Below are 18,224 nucleotides of genomic sequence, written 5' to 3'. Positions count from 1 at the left end.
CACAAACTGGCTTGCAAACAAACAGTGCAATGTGCAGAAATTCATAATTTGATTGATTATTCTTAAGTCGGCGCACTGAAATAAGTTTCAATAAGTTTGATGTATATTCTGCTTGAGCTCACATATAAAAATTTATGAATTTTTGACATTTTATTTTTACAAGGCTATTTTACCCAATTTATCGAAATTGCTCATTTGTCGTTAAGAATAATTGTTTTTTGTTCGCATAGATGTAAAAGCAACATTACTACCGGTACCCACATTAATTGTAGCTTATTCAAAAAAAATATCAACATGCACATTCGCCGAAATCGTTCATTTTTGTTTCAGTTTGCGAAAGACGTGCTAATGTTTAAGGCACTTATTTTGGTCCTATTTTACTTCTGTTGAAAATTGTTCTGCAAATAGTTTGCTATCTAATATAGATCAGCGAAAGATATACGTATCTATTGAGACGAAAAATATAGATGAATTGAAAGGAAGAAGAAACAGTTTTTTTAAACTTATGTATTTTCTACTAGAACTCACATAAAAAAATTATGTATATTTTGACATTTATTTTTAAAGGACTATTTTACCCTACACTCCCCTAATAGAAAATTCTGATTTTTAATTTCAACTGAGACAAAAAAGTTTGGACAGTTTTCACCAGATAGGAAAACATCAACATAAGTAGGGTCGAAATTTGTGCGAACTTTCTTAAGAATAAACAGTGTTGCAGAAAATTGCGATTTTCTAAGAAATTCTTGAGTTGGCGCTTCTACATTATATATGAGATGAAAGCTCTTTAGTTTCTTAATTGCCTTACGGGTTTAGTTTTTTATCCTAGATCTGTTGGTGAAAAATATTCCCTTTGGAAAAACGACCATTTTTTATCGAAAAAGTCAATTTTCTCCTAAAGTAAACAACTTTATAACCCTATTAACCACTTGGTATAAAGTACTAATTGAGTAGAAAAAACGTGCAAAATTTAAACAAAATCGGTCACTCATTGCCAAAGTTATTGCATTTTTTTGTTTTTGGCGATTTTTGAACAATAATTTTTGAAGGGCCGTTTTACCCCACTTCCTCTCAATGAAAAAATCTGAAAATTTGCAAAATGCCTTCTCTTACATATATGAACAAACCCTGAAAATTTCATCCAAATCGGAGAACATCGTTGCAACCTCCCTTGGAAAGGGGGTCGCGCTTCTCGCGAACTGGCTCTTAATTGTACGAACTTTCTTCTGGAAGGAGATTCTCTACGTATCCCGTGGATTTCGCTTATGGCACCACCCCACCCATTTTTGGCCCTTCATACAGAAATTCGATGAAATACAAACAATAATATAAACAGGATCGAATCGTTTGTCAGATATGACCAGACCAGTGCTATATGCAGGTGCCTTGCCACAAAAGATGGTACCTAGTATCATCATCATCATCATCAACATGACATTTAGCCGTATTTAGAATTTGGCAGAAAGGGCTATTTGATTGAAAATGTCCTTTAGTCCTTTGGCCGAAATGGTTCTTCGCTAGCAAGGGCCATTAGGCCAAAAATATCACCCGAAAATAGCCGTTCTTCAAATGACATTTTCGGTCATATGACCCGTTTGGTTAAATGACCCATTCTGTCGAAAAGTATTTTTTCCCAAACGACCTATTAGGATATAAGACCTGTTGGGGAAAACGGCTTCTTCGGCCGAATTACCAGTTTCTATATCTCTTTCAGCCTAATGGCATTTTTTGGACGTCTTAACGTGTTATTCGATAAGTGGCATTTGGCCAAATGGGTTTCCACTGAATGACTCAATGTTTCTTTATATTACTTAAAAATTCCAAAAGATTTCCTGCGGATATTTTTTTAAATTCTGATCTCGTTTAAATCCAAAAAAAATTATGATCCACGTGTTGAACAGTTTTGATCTTGAGCTTGATTGACTGCTCGTAGTTGCTACTCCATTATGACCAGATCAGCTGTGCTTGCACAGGGAACCAACAGATGTTTGCTTGGGACTAGCTCACATCTTCAATGATTTGTTAGGTCATACTGGCGCCTGCCACGTCAGAATGCAAGTCAATGTAGGGAAAAGAGAGGAAATGATAATGCAATCACTCGCCCACTGCAAGCCGAATATACGTCTGCACTTGCCATAAGTTCATGCGGAATTTGTCGGAATTTTTGGGTTAGGTTCAAAAGGCAGAGGTCCGTCTTGGTTAACAAGCTGCTAATGTGATAGATAGGAGGAAACAACTGATGGAATTTCTAATTGCATGTTTGGAAACGCGCTTTATGGTTCATTTCCAATTCTAGCAGATTACTGTTAAAATATTCAAGTTGAAACGGTATGGAAGTCCATTTCCAGTTCTAGCAATTGCTAGAACATGAGAAATATAGAGAAAGATTCAAAGTAGGAGAATGGAACGGACCTGGGATTGAACCCACGACCTCCTGCGTATGAGGCAGAAGCAGTAGCCATATGACTACCAAGCCCGCTCATGATCCACGCGTTGAATAGTTTTCCGCAAAAACTCCGAAGAGTTTCCGGTAAAAATTCCGACAGGATGACCGCACAATTCGTAGTTGCTACTCCGTGATTGACTAGAACTTGCAAAATTGCACAAGGAACCAATTGAACGGAGCTTTGGTTTTAGCTGCAAATTTCGGAAATTCATTGCATTTTACTAAGTCAATTACGGCGCCGGCCACGTCCTTACGGTCATCAAAGATAAGAAAAGATTATTAGTTCAACTTTCCTTGTTAATAGAGACCGAATATACCTCTGCATCTCCATGATCGTCTCAGGATAGGATGTTGTGTTAGTATGGAAGGATATATTATCAGGATTCACTTTGGTAAGTGATGCGATCTATGGGATGTGAATATATGAACGAGTATTGGATTGTACTAAAGCTATGAGAAAGTATTAAAGTGAATTCTAATGTGTTGAAATTTTTATTCAAATAGAATTTGAATGCTATTGGATTCGCCCATAATGGGATTGTTTATTGTGTAACACAAATAATGTCTATAATGTTGATTATCTTTATGGCGGCACATGAGCTTGACATACAGATTCACTGTTTTGCCCAAAAAACCTCCAGCAAATTTGAGTTGATAAAACCCACAACATTTCCAGTAAATGTAGTCCAAATTTCACTTGGTTATAAAAAGTCAAGCAGTTTAGATCTCCAGATGTACAATACACCACAACTGCAGAGCAAATGTTCCGAGGTTTCACGACATCATTTTGAATCTGGCCAATGTTTTTCCCAATAATATCTACCCGGACAATGTCCGGTTATGACGCTTTTTTTAAGAGCGCCAACGGCTTTTTTTGTGATTGAAACATTTGGATTTAAAGATCACATAGATTGAACAAACTTTTAATATATCGCAGAACCAATATATGCCCTGTTTAATGTAAATGTGCTGGTTGTATCAACTGTTAGCATTGACATTCACGTTAGAATGCAGAAGATTTGCTCAAAGGTATTCGGTTTATTCTCGGTCCTTCAGGATCAAATCACTCCTAATTGCTCAAAAATTTCAGTGTCTTTGTCACATCAACATTCGATTATAGGATTTAAATATACGCTTACCAACCTTTGTAGAAGATTTCACACACTAGGTTCATGAACATGAGAAAATTAAGTTTGTTTACTTTCTTCTCAAGATTTCTCAAAACGAAATGTTCTTCCTTTAAAATTCGGGTTTTGAACTATTCTTTTTTAAAATATATTAATATTGAGACATTTGCGGTGATTTTTTTTTGATAATTTTGAGGTCTTGTGATTTTTCTCGTTTTCTTGGAATTCCCGGAGAATGCCAACCGGTACATCGCACTGGGAAGCAATTAAAAATCAGCCAGAGTTTAAAATATTCCATTTTCAATTTGCGATCAATACATCCACATAATTTCGGCATACTGGCAAAAGTTGCGTTAGTTGAGAAAAAACGAATTTCAGCTGTTCAAAGTTGGATGGGATACTATTGACCCCAGAACACGGTCAATGAGTCAAATATTCAATTTTTCATACATAAAATATCGTGAAAGGGCCAATTTCTTCACCTCCGTTTAACTCTTAAGCGGTGCTTACCTATACGCTTAAACCTAGGTTAAGGCGGAAGTGAAGAAATCGGCTCTAAGTAAATTACAAAGTAATCCCACGTTTTATAAAATTGCAAAGCGTCTCTCCCATTTACCTCTAATAGAGTTTTAAATTGAATATGTATATTGTAAGATAACTGTAATTTAGGTATCGTGTCACAGTTGCATCAGCTTCTCGTGTACTATTGATAGCATCTGATAATTCTCAACTACACGAGACATGTTATCCACATATTTAATCGCACACATGCAAACTAAAATATTAAACAATACTTATCCACTACGTTTCATATATTACTTCAAACGTCCACTCTCGGTCAGCTTCAAGTTGTCAAGAGCAGGAACCTTGAGCTCGCTACCGGTGCTGCTAACTGAGCCTGCGGCAGCAACATGACCACTACCAGGTCCATCCTCGCTCACACTACTGCTTGTACTCGTACTTCCACTGGGAACGGCCGTTTCCAGATTGATGACCGGCGGCGGTACCGGTGATGTCATGGACGCCTGCTTCCCACTGTTATCATTGTCCATAGTAGTATCCCAGCAACTTTCTTCGCCAGTTTCTGCCAGAACGAACCTCTTGCTGGGACGTCTTTTTAGCATACTTCTGAACAGTAGCGTAAAAACGTAGGCACTAAACAGCAGCAACAGTATGAACACTGGCTTCTCCACACTGCACTCGACGATGTTTAATGGATTCAGTGCTTTTTCTGTAGTTATCACGCAAATACGGAAAGAGGTTTGATAAATACACTTGTTCACTTTTTTCTTCAAATTTACGAATCTATAGTATGTTTATTAAGCACTCAAGATGAAATATTTTCGGTTGTAACCATGCACAGATTGCGTTTTGTATTGCTTCCTGGTCCTATCACCGTAAATAATCTTCACTATCAGCAGGGCAAGAGCATTAATTAGTGATTCAAACAGACGACACACCACCACCAACGCTAGTCCATTCAATATTGAAGTTCGATATCATACTAGCACGGTTCAAACCCGCTAATGCATTGACCATCATTGTGCTAATCATAGTTGTGCGATGTATCCACTTCACTGACAATGATATATACATTGATCCGATAAGCACTGAATCAACACTGAAGTCATTAGACTCAGCGGAAAGTTTGAGCAAATTGCCTCTCGTTCAGGTCTAATGTAAAGATGAGAAACGTTAACTGCGAGCGAAGCACATGGCACGCCAAACAGCAGACACGCGATTATCCACGCGTATGGTCTTCCCCAAGCTGGTGTGCGTAGTCCTCACTGAACATGGCGAACGACTCGAGGATCCTACTTCGCATCGCGCACATCGTGGCCAAACAACACAATATTCAACAAACCAGTTGCAAGGGAAGGGGGTTGTTTTCGAGAGGAATGTTGTGTGACGCCATCAAACCGGCTCCAATATTGACTGCAGTCCACTCGTCATGACTACGTCACTGCTAGCAAGTAGGATGCCAGCATACCAGTCAGTCGGTCAGTTAATAAGCCATAAGAGTGGAAAGACGAAAGCATAACATCGAAATATTGCATAATGCAGAAATCAACACTGATATATGGTAGCGAACAACGTACACAAGTAAATTGAAAGTTGCAACGTGAATAATATACGTGAAACATTGCAAATATTTGAAAAGTTTGAATTTAGTGATTCGGCTTTCAAACCGACAGTGTGATAATTAAGTCGAATATGCAACAGGTTGCGTCATTGGCACTACTAAGAAAACGTGTTTGATATTTATTTAAAAATACCAGTCGATAAACGAACCGCGCCATTCATACTCTGTGGCTTATTGATTTTTGATGTCATCGACCACTCAGTTGAGGCATTATGTGTCATCCTCACTGGCCTCGTAAACCAACTTATTTTAGGGTAGGTGCAAACAAAACAAAGTCCACATGCCGTGTATCAACTGGTTTGTCGAATAAGTGGGCAAAACTTTCTCTCCTGGGATCGATTAAGGAACGGGTAAAAGTTGCAGTGTCGTACACAATGCTCACGTACGCTTTGCCAAAAGCGTTGAATATGTGAACCAAACTTTATCAACTAATGTTTTGAAAGATTCAATGTTGTATTATCTTCTAGATTCATTCGCTATAAATAGTTATATAATATACGGGGGTTCCGGTTATCTTAAAGTTGATCAACAGCCTGCCATTTATCCAATTTATATTCACATCACTTGATCCATATTATGCTGACGCAAATCATCCCATTTGAAAAAACACTGACGAAGTCCCTTAACTAGCGAACAATTCCTTTCAACAAAAAGAACATTCCACCAAGTGCCACTCGTTAAAAAGACATTTTAATGTACATATAATCCGCACGCGGGTGACCTCCGAAAGTCGCACTACCGAAATCCGCCACGTCTCAAACACTACTGGTTACTCGCGCCCGGAGACACCAGCTCGCAGTTGTATCCATCCAATAACAACAACCTGTCTCGTGTGGCCACGGGTTTGTGGCTTTGCGCTCTCTCCGCTCATCGAACTCATCATATCAACGGCCAGCCAACAACGAGTCTGCTCTGGCGAGGAAACCTGTCGGCCCATTTGTAAAGTGGCTCGCCTACATAACTTGCTGGTATCATAGTTAAGTAGTGGAATTAAGGATCGCAATTTAGCAGCACATTGTTTTTGAACACAGTTGACGGAAATGCAGAAAAAGCGTACAGACAGAAGAGAGACGTATACTTCAACAATTCATCGCTAATTTGTTTGTTCATATACTGCTGCTAATCGCAAGTCAGCCCTATTTGTATATGGCAGCCATATACAAATGAGACTGACTTGCGGTTATCAGCAATATAGGTATTATGGTTAAAAAGCGATAATTACCGTATATTTCCATTTAAATACTGAAGGGAATATGATTGATTTGATTTTCATGTAAAATGGTCATGTTTTAGGATCAAAATCTTGCTGGCGATTAGATTGTCTTCAATCTTGAATTTACATTAATAAATGTGCTTAGTGGCGCCGGAAGTGGGTGCGGGTGGGACAAGCACTGTCCTACCCATGATTATGGTAAGAACAAGAATATACCTATGGATGATTAAAGGATACAATGCTATCAAAGCTGTTTGAATTCCTTGATCTAAAAAAATAACATTCATGCGTTTCAAAGTTAACCAGAGGTTCAAACGGCAATTGTGTGGGTTTCCGAAATTATAAAGGAAACATCTTTTTCGAAAAGCTTCTTAGAGTCCGTGAGGATTCCTGGGAATTCTTTCTATTTCAAGAAATGCTCAGTGATGTATTGAGATTTTCCAAGAAATTTTGAAGTTTTTAATAGCTTCTGCTCTTTTATAACATTGTTGAAAATGTGTTGTTGAAATTGTAATTATTTCTGCTAGTACAGAAATAGTCCTGGAGGCTCACAGAATTTCTAAAATGTCATAACAATTGGCAGACCGACAGATGAATTAACCAAAAAGAAAATCAAAACAGGAATTTAGCTTAGCTTGGACAATCACGACAGAGTCCAAAAATGGATGCCATAATTGCCGTCCTGACCCTCATCTCGCGTTTTAATTTCGCATGTAAATTTATAGGCGAATAGTACATCTGAAAACCATTTGGTGTATGCTGTAAGTGAGCAAAGGTGAAAACTGCTTTTCACAGTTACCTAATCCTTTGTTTTTGAAGTTATGTGCCCCTGAAAGCGCTATGTAGTTTACAAATTGGATTCCAACGCAGTCCCCACAATGTGAAAAATTCCATACATTCTTTTTTATAAAAACCCCTGCCCGCGAAGTACCCGCCTATTTATGGTTGATATTAACACACTGTAAGATGATTAAATTATGTTTCGAAACAGCTCAATTGCAATTCTGAGCTCAATTGAGCAATCACAACAAATTTCCAGATCAAATGAGTGACGGAGGAGTATTTTCCTATATATTTTGACTGAAATCCCATACAAACTTCAAATCAAATGCGCCACCTTATGCAAAAAGCGATTGAGCTGATTGAGCCAAAAGACACAATCCTGGAGGGTGCCTCGTGGAATTCGACAACTTTTCGTATCCTGGGCCAGTCTAGTGTCTCACTATTAACGATCGCAACGAAATTAAATAAAGTCGATTTAAAGCGAATGATATTCATTGGGGGCAGGGAATCAATATGCAACGCTTAACGATATAGGGGAAGGTGGGGAGACTTGATCCCCGGAGAGACTTGATCACCCTCTGTTTTATCGAAAACTAAAGTTGTTTTGTTCTAGCGTATTTTTTAGTACAGATCCTCTAGACAAATGACCTTTATGTGGTGAGTTATTTTTTGGATTGACAACCTTATTTATTCTGTAGGGCGGTTTGTATGTTTTGACCTTCCTAAAGATATTTTGATTGGCCACGCAAAATTTGAATAATTTTTCATAACAATGACCAAATGCTTTCGTTTTTTCACAGCACAAAGCAATAAATATGCTTAATGATATGTACTGATGGAAATGTCAACATTTCATCAAAGTTATAGGATATTTTTGGATTTGAAGTTATTGCTTCAATATGGAGACACTTGATCCCACATTAGTCACCCGTACACAAATTTGGCGAAAAAAAATGGTAATCTCAGGCTTTTAATTTTTTGTAGGTTTGACAGATTTGATGAAGAGTTGTCAGGAAAAAAAATCGTTTGCGTAAAGATCATAGAAAGGGGATCAAGTCTCCCCAAATTTTAAAATTACATGTGCTGTCGAATTCAATAACAAAAATCGTTCATATATACGCATAGCAATTAAAAAATTCCACGTATTTTAAAGGAAAAATATTTAAAAAATCTGAGGGCATCTTTCTAATTTTATCAAAGCAAGTTCTTGGAGATGGATCAATTTCCTCCGAATATTTTAAAAGTCGATTTTTGACAGCACTCCAAAGAATCGATTGTATATCAATAACAACAATAATTTAAGGACATCAGTAACGTTAAATACTATATTTTTAGAGAGTCTGTGTGAAAATCGTGATGTTTATTTATTTTTGGCTGTGATACATCGGAAATCAGAAAAGGGGATCAAGTCTCCCCAGTCTCCCCTTATCAGAACCCGAACACAATATGACAAATTATTTCCATTACATGTTCTGATATTTCCGAAAATACGATATTATTTTCATAATCAGAGTTAGATTCTCGAATATCTGCATATAAGCAAAAACTAGGATAGCATAAAACCGAAACTTGCTGTAGAGACAATGCAAAATAATGGGATGAAAAGTTAGCAACAAAATTGTCTTCTTTTTTGTTTCTTACAACAATTTTCGGATCTTTGTCATTATTATCTCCGATAAAAACGAAGCTTTGTCGTTGATTATCTTTTGTCGCTTGTTTCGCAAGCGCATCCAAGAAAAATTGATTCCCTGATTGGGGGTCATCCACAAATACGCAGAAAAATATAGCTTAATAGAAATCAAAATTACAATGAGTAGAATCAAGAAACTGTTTGTGCATAAAACTAATAAAAATACCTTCATTTGTATTTCTTTACATTTATTTACAACAAAACTTGAAATCTGAAACAAAATTTGCTTTTATTCGTTATTTCTGTTTTCAACTGAGGTCGACTCAAATAATCAATTTTGTAGAAACAATAAATAAATAATTTTCGAAGTAATTGATCACAGAGGCGTCGCGTGATCAATTCTTCAACCTGTGCACTATTTTATTATTTCAAAAAAAAAAAACACATAAAAGGGACCTGAAATGATAAACAAATAATTTTCCAGCGCGTTTCTCAATATGTTTGCTTATTTTGTTGCATCTAACTGATTCTTTTCTAAATTTTCTGAATTATTTCAAATTTAACTGAGCTTCAAAGTGATTTAAGTAAAATTAAAAATTACTATCATTAGAATCGTTTCAAATGTGACAAATAAGCAATATATCTATTAGGAAATTATTGAGCTGGCACTTTCAATTCTAATTTGAGTTATTCGTAAAATGAGACGAAGTTTTAAATACAGAAAAGGAAGTTGGAATATATCAATCATACAAAGGCTCTAATAATAATTTGAAATTAGCATGTCATATCAGAAAAATAAAGTCTGTACAATAAAGAGAACAATGAAGTTCATAGCCATTACTCTTCTCAATTAATAGTTATTCTATTTACAATGTTTGATCAATATTCTGGACTGGAAAGATGTCGAGTTTTCCGTCCATCAGCATGGAAACTTGCTCATAAAAAAATCCTAAATTTGTGTGGACCATTGACATTTGACTTACCCCCCTCCCTAACTAAATATATTGGATTTCTCGAAAAAAATATATAAAATATATAAAAATATATAAAAAATATTGTCGGATACTTCAATGTCTAATATAATAGGCGTATTCCTTAACAGGCTTTATCGCGCTTACTAGCAGATGACAATTCCTGTTTAAATTGAGCTAATGTCGCGTTAGTATTATCGGACAGTACATTGTCGTCAGGATTAGTGGATGTGTAAACGGGCCATCCCATTTAACATCGAATATCAAAAGCGCTTTTGCTTCGCGTTGCTTATACAAAGCGTCGTCATGGAACGCATATTTTCGACACATGTATTCCATGCACCCGCATGCATTGCATGAGTGTTCACACATACTATCCATGTGGGTCATAGTATCCACGTGTGAATTTGTATGCAATTAAGTAGGTGCCGACCGACGCATGATATGCATATTTCAAAATACATGGATTTTTGTCGTCGATTTTCCTGAGTTTGGTAAGCCTTGAATCAACAATAAAATTTGTTGAATCGATACGAAATCCTTTTCAGTTAACAAGATATTTTTCTGCATGAAGTACGTACGAATTTTTCGTCTAAGCAACTCTGGCTATTTTATACGTTAGGTACTTTTTTCTAACCGTGTAGAGCTTAAAAACCCCTTAAAAAACTTTATTCGTATAATAGGCCGTTCGCCTATTATATCATTCTACTACTTCCCAATTTTAAAAACGGGATAATAAAATAAACCGCTGTTGCAGTAGTTTCAAAAACATTTTGCATTCTGCACAATTCAAGTGATAAAATGCTTTTGACATTACCCTTGATATATTATGCGTTACCACCATGTCGCTTCTTTCAGTGTAACGGTTAAAGCTGTCAGTAGCGTTGGCAACTTCGGCAGCAGGATGGCAGTGGGTGCGGGGGTCCTAAATCACCAAATTTAGCGTTACGTAATTTTAGAAAGAACCCATTCTGTTATCGGAAACCAATATCAAAATTAGTTTCCGATTTGCTTTTATTTATTTATAAGGCCGGAGTGGCCTGTGCTGCACATAAAAGTCTTCTCCATTCAGCTCGGTTAATGGCTGCACTTCGCCAACCACGCAGTCTGCGGAGGGTCCGCAAATCGTCCTCCACCTGATCGATCCACCTTGCCCGCTGTGCACCTCCCCTTCTTGTTCCCGTCGGATCGTTGTCGAGAACCATTTTCACCGGATTACTGTCCGACATTCTGGCTACGTGCCCGGCTCACCACAGTCTTCCGATTTTCGCGGTGTGAACGATGGATGGTTCTCCCAACAGCTGATGCAACTCGTGGTTCATTCGCCTCCTCCACGTACCGTCCGCCATCTGCACCCCACCATATACACCTGTGTTCAGAATAATAGCAGCGGAAGCCGTTTTTCATACAAAATGGTCAACTTTGACAAGTTATTTTTGATATATTGTTATTTTTGATATATTGGCCAATTCAAGTGTCAAATTCCACAATTTGTATTTTTTAAATTACAAACTTAGTGTCTTGCAGCACCTTAATTTAAATTTGTAACATTTCAATCAATAGTTTTCCTGATAATTCCAAAACAAAAACTGCTATTATTTTGAACAATTTGACCTAGTGCGTAATTTTTGAACGCGCCACTCGAAAAAATTGATACATAGTAATTGTAAATTTCAACATATTTGTAGTTCACTGCCAAAATTTCAGCTCAATCGATCATCGGAGTACAAAGTTACAGCTTGACAAAGTTGACCATTTTGTATGAAAAACGGCTTCCGCTGCTATTATTCTGAACACAGGAGTATGGCACGCTACACTTTCCTCCAAAAAACTCCCAGTGCGCGTTGGTCCTCCACGAGCATCGTCCAGGTCTCGTGTCCGTAGTGAACTACCGGTCTTATAGGCGTTTTGTAGATAGTCAGTTTGGTACGGCGGCGAACTCTATTCGATGGGAGCGTCTTACGGAGTCCAAAGTACGTACGATTTCCAGCCACTATGCGCCTCCGAATTTCTCTGCTGGTATCGTTATCGGCGGTCACCAGTGAGCCCAAGTACACGAATTCTTCAACCACCTCGATTTCGTCACCACCGATAGAAACTCGTGGTGGGTGGCTTACATTGACCTCTCTTGAGCCTCTTCCTATCATGTACTTCGTCTTCGACGTGTTGATGACTAGTCCAATCCGTTTAGCTTCGCTTTTCAATCTGATGTAGGCTTCCTCCATCCTCTCAAAGTTACGTGTCATGATATCAATGTCGTCGGCGAAACCAAATAACTGGACGGACTTCGTGAAAATCGTACCATTCGTGTCAATCCCTGCCCTTCGTATTACTCCCACCAAAGCGATGTTGAATAGCAGACACGAAAGACCATCACCTTGCCGTAACCCTCTACGCGTTTCGAAGGGACTCTAGAATGCCCCTGAAACTCGAACTACGCACATCACCCGATCCATCGTCGCCTTGATCAACCGTATCAGTTTATCCGGAAATCCGTTTTCGTGCATTAGCTGCCATAACTGGTCCCGATCGATTGTATCATATGCGGCTTTGAAGTCGATAAATAGATGATGTGTGGCACGTTGTATTCGCGGCATTTCTGCAATACCTGACGTATGGCGAACACCTGGTCTGTGGTAGAGCGTTCACCCATAAATCCCGCCTGGTACTGCCCCACGAACTCTCTTGCAATTGGTGTTAGTCGGCGGCATAAAATTTGGGAGATTAGCTTGTAGGCGGCGTTCAGCAATGTGATTGCGCGGTAGTTGCTACAATCCAGCATATCGCCCTTTTTGTAGATGGGACACACGACATCTTCCATCCACTCCTGCGGCAGAACCTCATCCTCCCAAACCTTGGTAATCACCCAGTGTAGCGCTCTAGCCAGTGCCTCACCACCGTGTTTAAACAGCTCTCCTGGTAGATGGTCAACTCCAGGGGCTTTGTTGTTTTTCAGCCGGCCGATCTCCTCCTGGATTTCCTGGAGATTCGGAGCCGGAAGTCGCATGTCCTGCGCGCGTGCTCTTAGGTTCATTACCATACCACCACCGTTGCCTGCCATATCGCCATTCGAGTGCTCTTCGTAGTGCTGTCACCACCTTTGGATCACCTCACGCTCGTTTGTAAGAAGTTTCCCGTTTATGTCCTTACACATATCGGGTAGTTTTCGATTTGCTCTCATCGATAGCAGGAATAGTTTTCGATTTGATGTCACAGTAAGATTTTTCTGCTATACGTTTTGTTATTTTAACCGTTAAAGCAACCAAAACGATATCAAATTAAGTAATAAGGCGATTTCACAACGACAAAACCGGTTATCGATTTGCTCTGAAGCTTTTTTCGGGAAGTTTACTATCTGGAGCAAAGTCCAATATCATAAATACAGCTAATTTAGAAGATATTTTGAAGTCGATATCAAATTGAAATCACGATTTGTTTTCAAATTCTAATTTTCATGATTCATTACATCTTTTAATTTCATTTTACTGTAAATTTTTAAATTGTATGATTTAACATTAAACTGATTACTTATGTTGTTAACTAAAACTCAAAACAAAAATTAGTTTTTAATTTGCTTTTTTTGACAGTTTTTGATTTGATGTCAAAGCTAGATTTTTCTGCTATAGATTTTAATCTTCTAACCGTTGAAACGACCAAACGGATATCAACTTGAGTTATCAAAATTAGCTGATTTCAGAACAACAAAATTAGTTATCGATTTGCTCTCAAGCTTTGCTCAGGCATTACTCGGCAGATAAGCGGTGGCTTCAGTTGATGAACAGGAAGGTTACCGCTATGTGTAAAAACTGCCTCGACTGTGAGATGCCTCCTGAAAAGTATTATTATGATGTACCTGTCGCTGCGTAGGTGTTGAGGGGAATTGTGGAACATGTGGTGCCGGTCTACATTGTGCATGGGGAGTTTGAGGGAAGTTGATTATGTTAAAACTAAGTGGGAGCTGGGAGCGCTTATAGTCACTATAACAGGTGTTCCGTGTTTGATCACACTATCATCCTTATTTTGCAGGACAAATTCAACGATTGGGTATATATAAATAATCGTAAAATATGCACGGATTTTTTACAGGCGACATGATATGAAGCAACCGAAATGCTAGGCGCGTTATATTTTACTCCACGATACCGAAACGACGCACCGCCACATGTTGTCCAACAAGTGCACTTTCAGCAGAGAACGGTTCGCCATGCATCATACACGCATTATTTTGTATGTGTAGGTCATCCGCTTTAACCGTAATCGGCGATGTATAGGTAGCCAAAGCGTTCAACGTTGGCAGTGCACGGTGCAGAAAAGCACCTAAGTTTGGTGCCAACCGAGTAGGTAGGGGAGACTGGGGAGACTTGATCCCCTTTTCTGATTTCCGATGTATCACAGCCAAAAAATAAACATACGCGATTTCCACACAGACAATCGATTTTTTGGAGTGCTGTCAAAAATCGACTTTTAAAATATTCGGAGGAAATTGATCCCTCTCCAAGCACTTGCTTTGATAAAATTAGAAAGGTACCCTCAGATTTTTTAAATATTTTTCCTTCAAAATACGCAGAATTTTCGAATTGCTGTGCGTATACATGAACTATTTTTGTTACTGAATTCGACAGCACATGCAACTTTAAAATTTGGGGAGACTTGATCCCCTTTTTATGATTTCTAAGCAATACATATTTTTTCCTGCCAACCCTTCATCAAATCTGTCAAATCTACAAAAAATTAGAAGCCTGAGAACAGATTTATATTTTTTTGAATTTTCTCGTTAAATTTTTGTATGGGTGACTAATGGGGGATCAAGTGTCCCCATATTGTGGCAATAACTTCAAATCCGAATATCCTAAAACTTTGATGGAATGTTGATATTTTCAGCAGTACAGATCATTAAGCATATTTATGGCTTTGTGCTGTGAAAAAAACAAAAGCATTTGGTCATTGTTATGAAAAGTTGTTCAAATTTTGTGTGGCCAATAATTTTTTTTTTAGGGAAGTCAAAACATACAAACCGTCAATCGGTTGTCAATCCAAAAAATAACTCACCAAATAAATGTCATTTGTCTAGAGGACCTATACTAGAAAATACGCTACGGGTTCAATTCCATGCTCGTCCCTTTCCTACTTTGTATTTCTATCTTAGTTCTTTCTGTGTGTCACGTTCTACCAAAACGATTTCTACTGTTATAACCTCCCACACAATCCCAAAACCTCCCGTGGCACCTATGAGAGGTCGTAGAGTTCTCTGCATCTTTCTTAAGTAGGTGTCCAACTAATCATCCTTCCCTTCCTCAGCATTCGCAAGGACGTGGCCGCCAGAGGTGAACCAGCCAAGAGCTGAAAGCCTCTTTAATAAAGAAGAAAAAAAAGGACGTCGCCAGGACAGATCTCGACTATTGGAGAGCGCATTGCTTCCACCTAAGAGATAGTGATTAGTCCCAAATCAATATCTGTGGTGACGAATGTAAGTGATGCTACTCTCATACAATAGTCTTGGCTTGTACCACCTACAAATTTGTGCGAAATGCTCAATGCTAATGCTAATACTAATGCTTATTTTATTATTTGAGGGGGGAGTTCAAAATTTGATTAGAAAAATTAATAAAATATTGAGCTCTACCAGAAAATTCTTCAAGAAAACTGACAAGTTTTACGATTTTATCAATTTATCCATTTATTCACCACCCCCTCCGTTATCCTAAAACTAACATGACAAAAGAAGGAATTGGCCAAAAAATCCGAGGGGGGAGGGAGAAATATTTTTTATAAATATTTGTACCGGTCTAATCGACACTCAAAAATAATTATCTTCACAGTACAATTGTCCTACTAAGTATAATATGTATCGGTAAAATATTCAAAAAGATGTCAACATAAGTATTATCAAAATCGACTTGTTAAAATTGATGGATTTTCAAAACGGAAATTAATAATAATAACGTATTAACATGTTAATCTTTTCATTACTTGTATTAAGGTGATTAGATTAAGAAAACAGAGTAGTAGAGCTCATGACGTAACATATCAAGTACCTTGTCTTGATGTGTTACGTCATGAGCTTTACCGCACTGTTTTCTACGCAGCTTAACCGATCACGTAACATTTATGATTTTTTTTCCAATCCTTCGGGATAGAAAATAAGAAACGACATATCTAATACAGAAACAGAGAACAACGTTTGATTCTTATATTATGACAAATAAGCCGCAACGTTCATTTGCAAATCAAAAGGCATATGTCAATATTTATGTAGAATCACCATTTACGTCAATCCGTTCAACCGGTCGATCAAGTCACACGTACATCCCACTAAGAAACGACCCATGGATAATCAACCTTTGTAGATAGAGCAAACTCATTGCTATAGCATAGTATGGAAAAAAGCACACAAACATGACAAAAACCCCTTAATGTCTTGTGATTATGAGTAGGATTTATCGACAAAAAACACTCACCTTAATCGGCGCCGCTTCTCATTGAGACTAATTTCATACGCGGAGTGCGATTGCATGCCGTTCTGAGTATTCTGGGGGAACTCATCCTTTGCCTCGCTTTCCTCCAGGCCATCTTCACCGACTATGAAGTTGGGCCTATCCCCACCGCCTCCCTCACCACTATTGGAGTCCATTCCGTTCTTGATGACGTTGTTATTTGCGTTCACAGTATCTAAGCCCGAATCGCTGGTAGTATTATTCAATGCGCAATGATTGTTGAGTTTTTCAGAAGAGTCTCCCTGCTCACCGTAGATGTGATTGGCATTGGAGAATGATACACGTTTTATCTGCTGCGCAACGGCATCGATGGCAACCTCGGTTTCGACGTTTCCGTTGGTGAGGATACTTTGGTTGCTTTTTTTAACGGGCGGTTCAGTATCGCAGCTTTCCGCTGACGAATCACCTGTGAAGAAGAACAACAGTAAATTTAAATTACTTACAAATGTAGGATAGTAAATGTTTATAATTAAATGATGTAAAATTAAGAAGTAAAATACCAGGAAAACTAGGGTTAGCAACAACTGGAGTCAGATTGGCTACGTACTACTGTAAGGTGAGCTTTTGTGCGTATCCTTCGAAGGTTTAGTGATCACGGGAAATGATGATGGTAAATCTTCTGAAGCATTACTGGTCCTGACGGACCACCATTTTTGTAGAAATATGTAGGCAAATAGAACAACACCAGTAAGCATCAGGGTAATCATTTGGGATGTTCTTGTGATTAGTTTCTATTCACGTCTTCTTCATCATGGATAAGTAATTCAACCTGATGGAGACGAGACGAGAAGAGAATGTCAATTAGCCAATAATGATTGCAACATAAACTACATTTGAATGAAAAGCTAATGAGGCTATCTGGTATATTTATAATAACTATTTTTTTTAATATAGAAGAAAACAAACTCTTGACCACACTTTCCAAACAATAAATAGATTCAAACATTGTTCGTTCACTTTTTACAATTGATATGGTGTTGAGTAATAATGGTACGTACGTGTTCTACAGCACTTTCTTCAACTTAATTCTACAATTCACACAATAAGAAACACAGTAAAATTTCCAGCACAACCTCCACGGCCGCTGGTTCAACTTCAAATGAGTGTAGTTCAATGAATATAATTAACGGTTCGATTATTCGCTGCTATCACATCGAAGCACGAAAAAAAAGTATCTCTCTTATTTAAGGTGAGTATGCATACTGTAAGAAAGTTCTCAAAACAAACCTAGGAAATAAATAGCGTATAATCAGGTTGAGATTCAGTGTTGCTTCGTGATCCTATGTACCGCATCGTCAGCTGATGCTGAACTGAGGGTATTAACTAGATTCTGTACGAAATTCATCGTAAAAAGTGCTCTGGCTGAACTGATAGGACTGCTTTTGCTATAGTTTACGTTCATCATTATCATTTCATA

At 38.0% G+C, this 18,224-nt stretch overlaps 1 protein-coding gene across 5 annotated transcripts in view; it reads right to left on the bottom strand.

Annotated features, from left to right (window-relative positions):
• Positions 1 to 18,224, bottom strand: part of LOC134210911 (acetyl-CoA carboxylase) — a 92,518-nt gene that overhangs the window by 25,103 nt on the left and 49,191 nt on the right. For 2 of the 5 annotated variants that reach the window (XM_062687347.1, XM_062687348.1), the window contains exons 1-2: positions 17,355 to 17,576; positions 16,772 to 17,213 (exon numbers count right to left, since the gene is read on the bottom strand). In XM_062687347.1, coding sequence (XP_062543331.1) covers positions 16,772 to 17,213; positions 17,355 to 17,514 — 602 coding nt within the window. In that variant the 5' untranslated portion in view covers positions 17,515 to 17,576. Of the gene's footprint in view, positions 1 to 4,392; positions 4,964 to 16,771; positions 17,214 to 17,354; positions 17,577 to 18,224 lie in introns of those variants that run through there. The other 3 variants (XM_062687349.1, XM_062687350.1, XM_062687351.1) reach the window with 3 other exon arrangements.

This window comes from Armigeres subalbatus, chromosome 2, assembly GCF_024139115.2.
Source record: "Armigeres subalbatus isolate Guangzhou_Male chromosome 2, GZ_Asu_2, whole genome shotgun sequence".
NCBI classification, from domain to species: Eukaryota; Metazoa; Arthropoda; class Insecta; order Diptera; family Culicidae; genus Armigeres; species Armigeres subalbatus.
Note: the sequence above shows the minus strand (reverse complement) of the source record. Positions and strands in the feature narration are given on the sequence as shown.